The sequence below is a fragment of the Rhineura floridana genome, chromosome 5, assembly GCF_030035675.1.
Source record: "Rhineura floridana isolate rRhiFlo1 chromosome 5, rRhiFlo1.hap2, whole genome shotgun sequence".
NCBI classification, from domain to species: Eukaryota; Metazoa; Chordata; class Lepidosauria; order Squamata; family Rhineuridae; genus Rhineura; species Rhineura floridana.
Window position 1 is genome coordinate 116,012,783 of NC_084484.1, and position 16,480 is coordinate 116,029,262.

Here is a 16,480-nt window from a genome sequence, read left to right on the forward strand (position 1 = left end):
AGATCCCTGGATTGATGAGGATAGATACTATGCCCCATTGATACCTGAAGAAATGCCAGGAGTAACCAACAGAGAGGAGTCAGCACAAGACTATGAGGTCCTGAGAAAACCATACCTAATGGCTACAAGAGAACATGTGTGCTGGAGAAAGTGGTTAACGAAGGAGAAGAGGATACACAGAGATTCTGAAGCAAGATTGCTGAAGCAAGAGGAAGCAGCAGCTCAGGAGAGCTCCAATGAAGAACAAGAACATGTGCAAGTGTCATCAGATGAAAGCCTTAGTGAATGTGCCACCATATAATCCCATATTTTGTGAGTGAAGAGCCATGTGGGAAGCAAGAGGGCGAGTAGTAAGCGCCGCTACCCTCCAAAGAGAGATAAGAAAAGAACATCGCCAAGGCACTGTGCCACCAACTGAAGCAGAACCAAGCCCGTCCACCAAAATCACTGAAGAGACAAAAGTGTGCCCACAGGAAGAGGATGCAGAAGATACAAAAGACCTCAAAGATGAACAGTTTGCTTTAGGAAAGTCCAGGGACTGACCATACATGATACAAAGTCCCACTACATGTTCTGAACGGTCCTTCCCAAATGAATAATCATGAGAGAATGAAGAGGCACAAGAATGCCATACCATAACCAACAAGTGTCTGAGGACAACCAACCAGCAATTGAAATTTGCTATATCAATTAAGCCATGATTAAAAGTGATGTAATTTTCCAGGGTATATAAGAAATCATATCAGAAGCACCAGTACTCTGCACAGCCAGAGTTGAAAGCCTAAAGAAATGTAAGAGCCATAAAGAACCCTGCAGCAGCATCAATGGCGAATAAACCCCTGTGTTAGGAAGATATTAACATAAGAGTTGGAAGTGTTACAACCAATTAGATAACATCCATTACGTCTTGGATTTTTGATTGTATACCCACCGGTCTCCAGTGGCTGGCACCAAGTCTTTTCATCTATCTCACTGAGGTGTGATTCCCTGGTGGAGTCAGATATTAGCTTGCTATGGCATTCCTATGCTTGAGGAGTGATATGGAAAAACTATGGAATTAACATGACTTCTTGCTATGCTGTTTGTCATTGAGGTTGTAAAGCGATGTGTCTAAATCCAAGAGAGTGTTAAAAACATAGGAAGCATTAAAGAGTATTTTCCTATATATGTATGTTAATGTATATGTTTATAAGTAAATATTGAACTTGAACAGGTAAAAGCAATACCATTCTGTTAGCATATAGAACTATCCTCTGCCTGCAATGGATGACTGTTGTTGATAACCTGTTTGCTTAGGTGAACTAACATTTAACATATAAGGACTCCATGTACATACGAAGGGACTAGAAAGCAAGAACCCTTGACCCTCTGCAGTCATGGGCAAGGGAACCGGCCTTGCCGGTATCAATGGGGAGCAATAGCAATACCTTCTCAGGAGCAGCACCACCTGAGGCACTGGGGCTTGGCAAATAATATACTGATCCCTGACACTGTCAGTGTTTATTAGTATAAAGGACGTTTTCTTTATAAATTGTTTTTATTATTAAAAATTAAAACACAGACAAATCTTTACAAACAAAAAGAACAAAAAGTGTACTACAGAGCTGAAAAAACTGTAGCAATATTATACCTAGGTTTCCATGATAAAATAGACAACACATTTTCACAAAAGTTTATATTTTCCACAGGTAGCCTGCCATCAACTTGGGCTTTACTGCCATCTAGTGTCCGAAGGCAAGAATGCACTCGAGTTAAAAGCTGGGCCTCGGGCCCCTCCCACTCCATTCCATTCTTGCCTTCGTCCGAAGAACTTGGATTCCTGACTAGCGTAGCTAAGTTTCTCTTTGTTCTGATTTTTGCTGTTCCCTTTGTATTCCCCCCTCCCCTTTTTTGGTTAGGAGTGTGTGGGAATTTTGGGTCTGTTTTTTCCCTTTCGGGAGTTTTTCGCTCATTTTTCTTGCTTTTTGCTTTTTTCTTTGACCCTTTCAGTTTGTGTTGGCAGTGTGGCTGCTTCCCCTTTTGTTTTTGCCTCCCTTTTGTTTGGGGGTGCACGGCTGTGGCCTCCTTTAGCAGCAGTGGCTGCTCACTTCTTGTTCGGGGGATCCGTGGCTGCGGTTCCCCCCCTCCTGGGGCTGTTTTCGTTTGAAGTAGGGTAGCTCGCGGCCGCGGCTCCCTCCTCGGCCGTCCTCCCGTGCCGGCTCCCTCCTCAGCCGTCCTCCCGTGCCGGCTCCCTCTTCGGCTGTCCTCCCGTGCCGGCTCCTGGGCAGCGTTTTTTCACCCTCTTCAAGACTTTGCAGTCCCTTTTTTTCCTTGGCTGGGCTGCTTCTTCTGGCCTCCGTCTTCTGGAAGCGGCATTTTTTGTTTCTCCACGCCGCCGCGGCTCCTCTGGCGGCTCGTAGCCATGTGCGGGCTTCTTGCTCGGCCCTAGCTGGCAGCGTTTCTTTCTGGTGGCCGTTAACCCTTGCAGGGGCCTTTTTTAGGAGGTCTGGTTTCCAGTACTCCTTTTATTTCTTAGTCTTGTTTTTTGGCTCTTGTTTTTTGGCTTTTGTTTTTTCCTATTTGTTTTTTATTATCCAGCTATTTTTCAGTGCCTTTTCCAAGGGTTGCAATACTAATCTGCAGTGGAGTGCTGCACATTTTGAGCAAGCTGTGTTTTTTGAGATACCACGCCTTCCCCATTGTGCGTGTGTATCTACTTCTGTGCACTCAATTTTGTTATACGCAATTTTTTCTAGCGATAATCTAGTCTCTCTGTGCACATTGGCGGTACCGTACCTTCCCCATTGTGTGCATGTATTTAGCCTTGGGCAACACTGCATTTTTTCAAAAGGCAATTTTTTCCTGGCAGTGTATTGTAGCGGTCTCGCCCCTTCCCCATTGTGTGCGTGTACTTAGCCAGTGGCCAATATTGCAGCCTGACTTACTTTTCTTGGCTCCCTGACTGATCAGGGCGATATTAGTGCCTCTGCTGTGGTAAGTTCCCACTCCCTCCTTTTTTGCAGTGCCATAGCGAACAAACCTTTTTTTCTCTTGGCACCTGGCACCTTAGTGCACAGCCTACTTCTCATCACCTCTCAGCATATGAGTGTTACCACACCTTCCCCATTGTGTGCGTGTATCTAGACTCCACCATGGCAGACCAGCAGCCTCAGGAGGTGCACTCCGCACGGCCAAGCCACCAGCGCATCGCTTTACCTCAGCACAAGCCTTCCAAGCATAAGCACTCTAAGGCCTTGGCCAAGACTAAACATTTATCTCACCATGGCGCTCCTAAGAGGGCCCGTTACGTTTCTGCTCTGTCCTTAGAGAAACTTGCACAAGAAACAATACCCACTCTTTTTCAATCCCCCTCTGGGTCATCAGAGGATGAATTTGAAGGCTTCCCCAGTCAGACTCCACGTTCCGATGTCCCTCTGATTCCTCCGACTCCTCCAGTGCAGCCTCTTTTGCCTACACAAGAGCATCCTGTGCCCTCTGCTCCTCCTTCAGGGCTCCAGTTGTCTCTGGAATTCCTTTTACAGCTGCGAGAGGTACTAGGGTGTCTCTCCCAAGCTCAACTTCTGCCCCAAGCACAGCTGTCGCCCCAGCCCGGAGTTTCACGGCAGTCCAGCTCTGTAAGACAGCCGGCTTGTTATGAGGATATCCCTCCCTCCTCGCCTAATCCATTTGATGTTTCTAGAGGCAGACTTGGTGGTGATTCCTCGGAGATGCAAGATTACTTACCTTTCCTGCAGGCTAATCCTGATGAGTAGAGTGGAGAATCCGATCTAGATGAGGACTTCTCCTATCGCCTCTTCGACTCGGCTGATTACCCCCCACTCTCACGCAGGGTAATGGATACCCTGGGCATTCAACCTGCTCAAACACAACCTACTGCCCCCCCCAGTCAAGGGCGCTAGAGTTCTAAAGTCCCCCAGATCAACGGATCATTTTATCCCTGTGCCAGATCCCATTAACAAGCTAGCCAGGGAAGAATGGGCCCGCCCCTTGCACCCACGTTGCTTCTCACCGTTGGCCAACAAACTGTACCCATTGGCCCCGGAATTTATGTCCTTCCTGAACGTCCCTGGGGTGGACCAGCCTATCTCCAATCTTGTGTCTTGATCTCTCTTCCCTAAAGAGGGAGAATCTCAGCTTAAAGACCCCTCTGAGAGGCAGCTTGACTTCATACTACGTAAAAACCACGAGGCATCTGCCCACTCCATCCAGGCCTCCGCCTCCGCCTCCATCTTCTCACGTGCCTCCATGATGTGGCTCGATGACCTGTTGGACGATCCCAATCCTGATCCAGCCAAGTTACGTAAAAGCCTACTCAAATTGCATAAAGCTGCTGCCTTCGTTGCTGATGCCACTTCGGACACTACCCACCAAGGAGCACGGGCCCTTGCTGCTGAGATAGTCGCTCGACAAACCCTATGACTCCGACATTGGGATGCCGAGACTGCTGCCAGAACTAACCTGTCCATGGCCCCATACTCGGGCTCTATGCTCTTTGGTGATGATGCTCTTAAAGCGGTCTTGGTTGACCCCAAGGACAATCGTAAACCTACCTTGGCCACAGTCAAAAGGGATGACCGCAGACCCTTTCGGCGATTTACTCCTTACTGCTCCTTCCAGCCCTTTCGGGGGGGCGGCCTGGCGGGCGGGAACGAGACGCCAGGTCCACAGACTTTTGCTCCTCCAGGGCACCATGGCCTAGACAACGCTTCCAGGGCAGACCCCAATATCAAAACAGGTAAGCCTCCTCCTCTTCCTATGGCAGAGGAGCCCGTCAGCGTAGGCAGTTCTGACACCATCCCCATAGGAGGCAGACTGGCCTCTTACGCAAGCTCCTGGCTCACCTTGACACACATCGCCTGGGTCAGGGCCATCTTCACCCAGGGGTACAACGTAGAATTTTGGCAGACCCCCCCAGACAGATTTTGCCTCTCCCCCATCTCCAAGTCACGCAGGATGATTATGCAGGATGCCCTACATCATCTGCTAGACATAGCCGCTATAGAGCCAGTTCCTCCATCCGAAAGGCTGCAAGGTGTCTACTCCGTCCTCTTCGCGGTTCCCAAGCGAGATTCTTCATGGAGGGCGGTCTTAGACCTCAAGTTTGTCAACCGCTTTGTCAAGTACTGCCGCTTCAAGATGGAGTCACTGGCCTCAATTGTGGAAGCTCTGTAACAAGGGGATTTCCTAGCATCCGTCGACCTGAAGGATGCCTACTTACACATCCCAATCTGCCCGGCTCACAGACATTTCCTCAGATTTTCCCTCGGCCAACACCACTTCCAGTACCGCGCCATGCCATTCGGCCTTACATCGGCTCCTTGAGTCTTTACCAAAGTGATGACCACCATGGTGGCCTTTCTCCACCTACAGGGGGTGCATATTTACCCCTACCTGGACGACCTTCTCCTCCGAGCGTGCTCCCAGGACCTAGCCGACAGACAGCTCCAGTTCACTCTAGATGCCCTAACTTCACACGGCTGGCTAGTCAATGTGGAAAAGAGTCATCTTCAGCCAACCCAGCGCCTCCTACACCTGGGAGCCATACTGGACACGTCCCTAGCCATGATCTTCCTGTCGCCAGACCGTATCGCCTCCATCACAGCCATGGCAACCTTTCTGACTCATCATTCAAGGGCAGACGTCATGTTTCTGGCCCAGATGCTAGGGATGCTGGTCTCCACCATTCATATTGTCCCGTGGGCTCGACATCACACGAGAACTTTACAATGGGCCCTCCTACCCTTCCAGGGGACATTGCCAAGTCTAATCACCACGTGATTCTGCTGGCACCCTCTCTGAGGGCATCTTTCCGCTGGTGGACAGTGACGGCACATCTCAGCAAGGGTACGCCCTTCAGGGAGCCTGTCAGGGTTATCATCACTACAGATGCCAGCCTATCAGGCTGGGGAGCACACTGCAATGCCAGCTTTGTCCAGGGAGTGTGGTCCCCAGCAGACCTAACTCACAATATAAACTGGTTGGAGCTCAGGGCGGTTCATCTTGCCCTTCGACATTTCCAGCCACTGTTCTCCCTGCAGCATGTGCTGATCCGAACAGACAACGTTTGCGTGAAATCTCATCTCAACAGGCAGGGGGGGGGACCAGGTCCAGAACTCTTCAGGCAGAGGCGGCCCAAATCTTCGGCTGGGCCGAAAAACACCTACTATCTATACGGACGGAACACCTCAGCGGGCTGCTGAACGTCACTGCCGATTGGCTCAGCAGGCAGCATGTACGCCCGGGAGAGTGGAAGCTCCATCCAGCAGTGTTCGACCTGCTCCAACTCAGATTCGGCACCCTCTCGGTGGACCTCTTCGCGTCGAGCCACAACTGCTAGCTGCCTCGCTTCTTCTTGAGGTACCTGGAGCCAACGGCGGAAGCAGTGGATGCGTTGACGGCACCTTGGCCAGACGGCCTCCTGTACGCCTTCCCTCCAATCTCCTTACTGGGCAAGACACTGATGAAGCTCCGACACGAGGGGGCTCAGCTTCTCCTGATGGCCCCGTACTGGCCTCACCGACCTTGGTTCTCGGATCTTCTCTCACTGTCAGTCACGGATCCCTGGATCCTCCCTGTCAGGCCGGATCTTCTAGTTCAGGGACCAATTTGGCATCTGGACCCAGCCTGGCTGAGTTTGACGGCCTGGCTTTTGAACGGCAGCACCTGACCGCCACGGGACTTTCCCAGGGAGTGGTGGATACTATTCTAGCATCAAGACGACCGTAGACAAATCGCATTTATCGGAGTACGTGGCGCATATTTTCCAAATGGTGCTCCTCTAAGGGCTTTCCAGCTTCTCAAGCCACTGTTCAGCACGTTCTCCAGTTCTTATACAGAGGACTGTCTAAGGGACTGCGGCCGAACACCCTGCGTCGCCATGCTTCCACCATCTCTTCCATACTGTCCGTCTCCTTATCGACCACCCCTTTGGGCGCTCATCCACTCATCAAACGCTTTTTAAGAGGAGCCACCCGCCTCTCACCAGCTGTGTGCCACTACTTTCCTTCCTGGAGCCTCTCGAAGGTCCTGCAGGCCCTACAGCGCCCTCCGTTTGAACCGCTTGCCTCAGCGCCGCTCAAACTGTTAACTTTCAAGGTCCTGTTCCTTGTTGCCATTACTTCGGCGAGAAGGATCTCAGAACTACACGCCTTGTCCTCGGCCCGTCGTCTCTGCATTTTTCATAAGGATTCTGTGGTCTTGCGACCGGATCCATCCTTCTGCCCCACGATCAACTCTTTATTTCACTGTAGCCACGACATTGTGCTTCCGTCATTCTGCCCAAAGCCCGTGCATCTCCTGGAAAAGGCCTGGCATTCACTGGATGTTCGGGGAGCCCTCAAACTGTATCTATTTCACACCCAAGACATTAGGCAGACAGATTCCTTATTTGTATCCTTTCACCCTAGGACCTTGGGGAAAAAGGTCTCCAAATCCACATTGTCCTGCTGGTTGCGGGCCTGCATTGCCCTGGCTTATCAGTCTCTTAACCTTCCAGTGCCGGCTAACATCACGGCTCACTCCACCAGATCAGCGGCCACTTCGGCTGCGTTTCTAACTAGTGCACCCCTTGCAGATATATGTAGGGCTGCGGTTTGGTCTACTCCTAACTCTTTTGTGAAGCATTATAAGATCGACAGATATGCTTCTGCTGACACCTCCTTCGGGATACATGTCCTCCAACATGTCCTTTCTGAATAGTAAGCTGTGTGTAGTCCCTCCCGATTAGGGGGCTGCTTTGGTACATCCCAAGTTGATGGCAGGCTACCTGTGGAAAATGGTCCATTGGACTCACCTGAAGGGTGATTTTCACAGGTACGCCTGCCATCACGTCCCTCCCTTATGGGGGTCTCTGGTTGATTGGTTCCATCTTTATAGTCTATTTGTCGTAAGTTGTTGTGCCTTGCTCTGTTTTCCCTCGGTTAAAACCTCTATGCTTAGGTTGCAAGTTCTGTGTTTTCCATGTTGCCATGCTTTTTCTCCGTTTTCCTTGCTGTTTGGGCCTGCGGCCTCTGTTCTTTTCAAATATGACACTTCGAACTCGTCCCAAATGAAATGGAGTGGGAGGGGCCCGAGGCTCAGCTTTTAACTCGAGTGCATTCTTGCCTTCGGACTCTAGATGGCAGTAAAGCCCAAGTTGATGGCAGGCGTACCTGTGAAAATCACCCTTCAGGTGAGTCCAATGGACCATTTTTTTTGTCTTTTTCCAAATTCTACCATCTTAGTATTTTAGAATTTATGCTGTGTACCATATCATGGTAATCCATGCCGTTATGGATAGAGTGTTGTACTACATCAGCTTTGGCAACTACAAACTTAGATGCTGGTAATAACAAGAGATTAATGTTCATACCTCCATTATTTTATCCACAAGCTCCATAACACAGTTAATGTATTTAAAGGTAAACAATATCTTCTTGTCTCCTTAGTTTCTTGCGTTAACGAATCCATTATTATGGTAGGATACTTATGGGGGGGGAGGATAGATCACATATTCAACATTCATAAACAGTTACCATTGAATTTATTCAATAAATTAATGTGTGTGGCATTTGTGTGTTAAATACCAACAATAAATTTATTGTTCATTTCATTTTACAAATTGAACGACCAGAACCTTTAGTCATACCAGTCAAACCAGAATAATGGGAGACAACTGGGTCTTACAACTGTCTTGTTCTATCATATCATACATGTTTCTCTATTAATTGATCCATCCGAATTTCATATTTAATCTTATGGTAAAATAATATAGATATGTTATTCCTCCATTTTTAAACTGGTATTTTGATTCTCTTTTAGTTGTAAGTATGAATGGTTTTAATATTGGAATTAGTTTAATTGTATTTTAATCTAGACTCTGTATGTCCTTGGACCCAGATAACCTGAACAACTATAGACCTGTGGCGAATGTTCCGTTCTTGGGCAAGATACTGGAACGGGTGGTTGCCGGCCAGCTCCAGGGGCTCTTGGATGACACTGATTATCTTGATCCATTTCAATCCGGTTTTAGGCCCAGTTTTGGCACCGAAACAGCCTTGGTTGCCCTGTATGATGACCTCTGTCGGGAGAGTGTGACCCTGTTGATTCTCCTTGATCTCTCAGCTGCTTTTGATACCATCGACCATGGTATCCTTCTGGGAAGACTCACGGAGTTGGGAGTTGGGGGTACTGCTTGGCAGTGGTTCCGCTCCTACTTGGTGGGTCGTCACCAGAAGGTAGTGCTTGGGGAACATTGCTCGATACCCTGGACTCTCCATTGTGGAGTCCCGCAGGGATCGGTACTGTCCCCCATGCTTTTTAACATCTACATGAAGCCGCTGGGTGCGGTCATCAGGAGTTTTGGGGTGCGTTGTCATCAGTACGCTGATGACATGCAGCTCTATTTCTCCTTTTCATCCTCTTCAGGTGAGGCTGTTAACGTGCTAAACCGTTGCCTGGCCGCGATAATGGACTGGATGGGAGCTAACAGACTGAAGCTCAATCCAGACAAGACCGAGACGCTGTTGGTGAGTGCCTTCTCTGCTCAGATGGTGGATGTTCATCCTGTTCTTGATGGGGTTACACTCCCCTTGAAGGAACAGGTTCGTAGCTTGGGAGTTCTTTTCGATCCTTCCTTGTCTCTTGAGGCCCAGGTGGCCTCGGTGGCACGGAATGCTTTCTACCATCTTCGATTGGTAGCCCAGCTACGTCCCTATCTGGACAGTGACGACCTCGCCTCAGTTGTTCATGCTCTGGTAACTTCTAGATTGGACTACTGCAACGCGCTCTACGTTGGGCTGCCCTTGAAGACTGTTCGGAAACTACAGCTAGTCCAGAATGCAGCGGCCAGATTGTTGACGTGGACCAGAAGGTCCGCTCATATAACACCTGTTCTGGCCCGTCTGCACTGGCTTCCTATTTGTTTCCGGGCTAGATTCAAAGTGCTGGTTTTGACCTATAAAGCCCTACACGGCATGGGACCGCAATACCTGGTGGAACGCCTCTCCCAATATGAACCTACCCGTACACTGCGCTCAACATCTAAGGCCCTCCTCCGAGTACCATCCCATCGAGAAGCTCGGAGGGTGGTGACTAGAGCTAGGGCCTTTTCAGTGGTGGCCCCCGAACTGTGGAACAGTCTCCCTGATGAGGTGCGCCTGGCACCGACGCTACTATCTTTTCGGCACCAGGTGAAAACCTTTTTATACTCCCAGGCATTTTAAAGTGCATTTTAACAGCATTTCTGTATTTTGGACGTTGTTTGGTTCTTTTGTTGTTTGTTTGTTTTGTTTCTTGATTTATTGTATTTATATATTGTGCTTGTTTTTATCTTTTTTGTGCACTGCCCAGAGAGCCTTCGGGCTTAGGGCGGTATATAAATTAAACTAAATAAATAAAAAAATATGTTTTAATTATATGTGTTTTTTATCTGGAAGCTGCCGCGAGTTCCAGTTTTGGAAGGATGGCAGGGTATACATAAAGACAATAAATAATAATAATAATAATAATAATAATAATAATAATAATAATAATAATAATGTTAGGACAGGTTAAGCTGCCTCTAGGATGCACACCTTAATGTGGTGAGGGGGTTTGAGAGTATTGAAGAAGCTGAGAGCAATCCCGTCAGGAGTCTAGACCAAGAGGCTAGACTCCTAGCAGGGGCACCAAGGAGGAATGGTCAAAGCTGAGACACCAGACTAAGATGCATCCACCCTCAGAGGAAGGCAATGGTAAACCACCTCTGAATATCTCTTATCACGAAAACCCTATGAACAGAGTATCCAAAATGCAACACAAGATAGTGCTGGAAGGTGAGACCACCAGGTCAGAAGGCACTCACCGACTGGGGAAGAACTATTGGGGAAGAACAAAGGACAAGTACGAGTAGCACTGTGACTAATGACACAGCTGGGTCAAAGCCGAAAGGAAGCCCAGAGGCTGATGTGCACAGATGTGAAAGGAGAGTCTGGAGTTGTACGACACACGCAATAGGAACATGTTTACTTACAAGATCTGAACAGGGTGGTTCATGACATATGCTCTTGGAGGTCACTGATTCATAGGGTCGCCATAAGTCGTAGTCGACTTGGAGGCACATAACAACAGCAAGCTGCTTTTTCAGGAAAGTTGTCATGTTTCTGGAAAGTTGCAAAAGAAACTCATGATTCTTTATCCTCCCAAATAAAATTAGGAATCATTTTCTGCCAAAATTGCAATGCTTGTATAGCTACTATAATTATGGATCTTTTTTTCTAAAACAAAAAGAAACTTCACAACTTAGCTCAGCCAATAAATTTCTATTACCATCAATTTATCCTTCTCTGCCACCATATATTATTTAAAGAAGCATGAGTAAAGATATATAATTATTGAATGGACAAAATATGTGAATCTGACAAGGAATATGACTTCAGTTCCAGCAAGAACTACAGTGCTACAATGGGACTGCAGTGCTACAGTGGGACTGGGAAACTATTTAGTGTGCTTTTATAGTGAAGATGGTGGGAATTGTTTGGTGGAACAGAGACCTGAAAGGTCACCCATCAGTTAGGGTGCCATTAAACTCAACATATTTCTGAAGGGATCAGAACAATCTGCCCCCCACCCAACTGCATAGTGGAGGAAACAGAATCTGATAAAAGCAACCCTTCCATTACCAGGTGACAATGTTAATTTGTAGCTTGTTGGTATAAAAAGTAACCAGAATATATAATGGTATTTGCTAGAGTTATTTCAAGATACTAAAGCCTATGGTCATAGATAGCTATTGCAAATGATATCACGCATCAGTGCTTTTAGCTGATTCTTTCCTTTGTAATGGCTACTGTGAATAGGCTTTTCCGTTAGATGTCAGCTTTCTTTGTAAGGCTGGGTTGGATGAAAACAGCATTTGAAATTACATCAAAACATTATGCTAAGTGTCATTTGAATTCATTATTTAATTTCACCAAACTATAGGATACCACAAGGGCTGTCAGTGTTATGCATGCTGGAGCACGTGTGGCTGGCAGACAGCTTGTGAAAATAGAAACTACAATGCACACAGAAAGTAAAGAAAAGAACTGTTTTAATGAAATAAAACCTTTTGTCAGTCTGTCATGTAAAATCTGATATATTGATGCAAAATGTAGTCTCTTGCAGAGCTAGATGGTATTAACAACATAAAGGCCAGCATGCTGACGCACTCATAGAGTCCAAGGGATAAATGAGACTGACTACATCTGATTTGCTGAATTGATGGCAATAATTTGAGGCACTCTCCTAGCCTTCATACAAACACATGGGGATAGGGAGCAAAGACAGTGTATGCAATTCTGCTTCCACCTTCACATACTGAAAGAACATCTGAAAAGAGCTATTCATCTTGAATTAGTGACTATAATTTGTGTGTGGAAACTAGATTTCAGTGCACAAGCCTATTGAACAAGATGTGCAGAAAGTGAAAATGGACAACACTGAGAAATTCAGTAATGCATATACAGTATATGCTATTTATTCATAACTTCCACACTACAATTAATAAAATGCATTCTAGGTGGCTTTAGCCATCATTGCAGAAACAGAAAAATAGAAATACACATTGGCATGAAAGAAGTTGCCGGAAATCCATTTAACATCAAAGTATAAAACTCTGAAGGCACATCTTAGCTAAAATAAGTTACAATAGACAAAGGGCTGAGTTAAACTCTTAAGTCATATTACACAGCCAACATTTGCAGCGCACAGCCCGGAAATGAGGAGGCAAGACAAGATGAGGTATGGGTAAATCAAGGGCCACGTTTATTGGAATAAAGCCAATTACATGCTTGATTGCATAATAGAATGATCTGCAGAGACAAGTGCGGAACCTAACTCATACCCAATAAGGGAAGGGCACCCTACCATGGGAACAGGGGGTGGTCCAAGCCCAATCCCCTTCTCCGGGCACCATCTCCACAGGGTGGTTAGGGAGGCCTTCCTGCTCCACCCCGCTCAGTGCTGCACAACTCTGAGTGGGTGTTACAGGTTAGCCCCAAAGGTGAGTCGTATCCTGCCAACCAGCCGCACAACCTGGAAGGCAGGCCTCAGAACCCACCGATCACCTTAAAGGGTGCCTAAGGGTGGTCACCAAACCCTACCTTGTGAAATTCTGCACATATCCACCAAATATGACCAAATAACCTATTTACAGAATAAACTACTTGGCCAGGCAACAAATTAGCCAAATCAAATTAAGCCAAATAAAGTTGAGCAATCAGCTGAATTAGAAGAACAGTACAGGATAGGCAAAAAACTTGCCAGCAAATGAAGGCTGGCAAGCTAAAAATTCCTACCTGACCCCAAAGTGACCAGTTACACTTGTACTGCCCTGAAGGGAGGGCGGGTGTCACTTAAGGCCAAAAAGAGGCTGAGAGGAGACGGAGCAGGGCTTAAATAGCCACCCTGCTCCACCCCCTATGTGACAGGCACGCATGGCCATGTCATGACAAAGGTAAGGGGCTTTTGAAGCCATGCCAGGTATTTTCCGGCATGGCTGCAAAGGCCCACCATCACCAGAGCCCCTGGGTCTGACAATGGCGGGAATACAAAGTACATGGGAATATATGTCATGATACATTACACATCAGATGCCATGGATGGTTACTCCTGCTTTCTTTGACCCCCCCACTCCAGCAGAGCTGAGGGGTAATGAGTGCCCTAGCATTTTATACACTTTCTCATCAAAGGGAAGGCATGTTCCCATGGCCCATTATCAGTTATGCTGCCTGCTAGAAGCAGCATTAGCTGCCTCTCTATGTCTTCCCCTAGAGGCGGCAAGTATGACTAGTGTCAACAATTAGTTGACTGTTGTGGTGTTAACCATACCATATATGGAACTTCCTCTTAAACAGCCGGAATGTTGGCTGACTGCCTAGACGTCTTATACTGTACTCTGCTTCATAAGAAAACCATGCTTGTTCAGAAGGGAGGGTGAAAAAAACCCATTTTCAAAAAAGAACTTTTTCCCCTCTATGCCACTTATGCGTTACTAAGCTATAAACTAAGCCATTGTAACCAAACATAAACAATTATAAATAAATGTAAATGATTTCAGCACATTTCAGCATATCTGGGCTGACCTATTACACCATTTTTACACACTCATCCATTTTGAGAAGTGATTAGAGACAGCAATGAGAACCACCAGGAGCTACCACTGCCACCATGTGCTCAGATATGTCTGAAGACCTGTTGCAGCTTTGCCTACCTGACTTTGACATATATCAAGCCTTGCAGTCCTTCACCTTGTTTTGTTCCCTTGTTTCTCCTGGCTCTGCAACCATCTGACCTCTGCTCTGAATTCTCATCCTGATCTGTTTATCTGTTCTCCCCCAATATGCTCTAGTTCCCTTAGTCTGGTATCCCGACAGATCTTCTGTCAAGTATAAGCAGTAGTAATGTAAGCAACAGTCTTGAGGCCAGTTTAAACATTACTTCCACTGCTCATTCTGTTCACCAAAATGATCAACTTAATGTAAGAAGAGTTAACCGTTACAGCAGTCAGCTGCAGCGGTGGTGAGGAACTGATTCTTCCTCACTCATGAAGGCCTCTACTTCATGTTAAAGTCATGCTGAACATACATGTGTGAATCTGCCCTTAGACAAGAGCATAATGTAGGAACCCTGAAGTTTTGCTCCCTGCCAACCAGCTCCATATGGAGTGAGAGACCCAGCACAGCTTTACAACAAAAAATGGGCAGGCAGCTAGTCTCAACATATTCTACTTAACTTACGTTTCTCTTGTAAGATCATAAATGGATGAGAGTGGAAAGGAGGCATTGTCATAATGAAAATGATGCACTCTATCTTGTAGCGGTTCAGGGATTCTGCACAGTTTGTGATGCTGCTATGTGAATACCCTGAAATCTGTAGGATGATAATTAGAGTTGCAAATTATGTCAGTTTTGCCAAGTTTAGTTTCTTTGACGTGTGTGTGTGTGCATGCATGTGTGTGTGTGACACCCATGTGGTCACTTGGGTTTTTCTTCCATGCACTTTGCATCACTGTCAAATGTACAGGGACAGCTAACATTTTATAGAGCAACCTGCTGTGCCAATATACATGTATTTCTAAATTCTATCATTTATTAATTTATGGTTTCAAACAGTAATTAAAAGAAAGGCCTCTTAATAAAACTCTGATACATTATTGCAAGGAATGCACACATTTTTAATTGGGAAGAATCATTAGCTTAAATCAGTGGTTCCCAACCTGGGGACCGGGACCCCCAGGGGGGCCACAAAGTAATCCAGAGGGGTCCATGAACAGTAAAGAAATGAATTATTTATTAATTTTTTTAAAAAAGTCTTCACTCCCTTGACACTGTCTGCTTTCCACTGACACTGCAGATGACACCTCCCCCTTGCTCCAAACGAGAGGGGAGGCCTTTTGGTGAAGCGCCAGAGCTTCTTTCAGGTGCACTAAGGGCAGGCATCTGCCTATAAAATACATGGCAGATGCCAAAGGAGGCTGAGGGTGGGGCTACCAGGAAGAAGAGGGGATTACTATCACTGATTCCTGTCTCCTTGCACTGCCGCTACTGACAGCGCCCTTACTTCGAATGAGAGGAGAGGCTTTTTGTGAAGCAAAAAGAAGCAAGGCTGCAAAGAAAGGCTGCTTTCCCCCTTCCTTCTTGGCAGCCAGCCTGCCTCCCTGGGGGGAGGGTGTCACAAAAAATTTTCAGGTTATAAAGGGGGTCCCATGCTCATAAAGGTTGGGAACCACTGGCTTAAATTATAATCTGGCCTGCAACTTCATGGCATATCAAGGCTATTATTAACTGAGTGTTTCAAAATTTTCACATCAAACATCTCAATACATTAGAACATCTTAGAATTTCTAATAGTTATTTTAAAAAGGTTTCATGTATAATGAGAAAAATCTGATTGGTTTATGTATAGGAAATGTTTCCTCCATGCTATGTTCAGTGCACAATTCAATCTCATCTACTGCCTTGCTTGAAATTTCAGTAAGGATATTTAAATCAAGATCATTAAGCTTTTAGTCACCAGAATGAATTGATTTTTCTGAGTGACTTTCCTCGTGTGTTTGACCCAACAGATATCAGCCCACCAGCACAAGGTGTGGATCACAGGCAGGTTCAAAAAGAGCTTGGAGATGTCATTGTGCGGCTACATAATCCTGTTGTTCTGACCCCTACCACAGTTCAAGTGACCTGGACGGTAAGACTTTTGTGAATATACAGTATAAGTCTAAGTTTTCTTTCCTTTTTAATTCTTTTTGGCTATTATGAGTAGGCAATGAGAACTGGACAAGGGCTTACCCCTATATTTTTTTTGTTAAACCTGGAAAGATCCAGGTGAATGAAAAACAATGAATCGATCCAGTTACATCATTCTTTAAAAGATAGATTCCGTAATTTTGCTTTACAGCACCCAACATTTTAACTATATGTTGTTGTTTTTTTGGGGGGGGGTTATATTAAAGATGTCTTAGCAGAATGTGTCTTGAAGCATG

At 46.3% G+C, this 16,480-nt stretch overlaps 1 protein-coding gene across 13 annotated transcripts in view; it reads left to right on the forward strand.

Annotated features, from left to right (window-relative positions):
* Positions 1 to 16,480, forward strand: part of ROBO2 (roundabout guidance receptor 2) — an 863,595-nt gene that overhangs the window by 668,427 nt on the left and 178,688 nt on the right. For all 13 annotated transcript variants that reach the window (XM_061627931.1, XM_061627933.1, XM_061627938.1 and 10 more), the window contains one exon: positions 16,064 to 16,185. In XM_061627931.1, the coding sequence (XP_061483915.1) occupies positions 16,064 to 16,185 (122 nt within the window). The remainder of the gene's footprint in view (positions 1 to 16,063; positions 16,186 to 16,480) is intronic.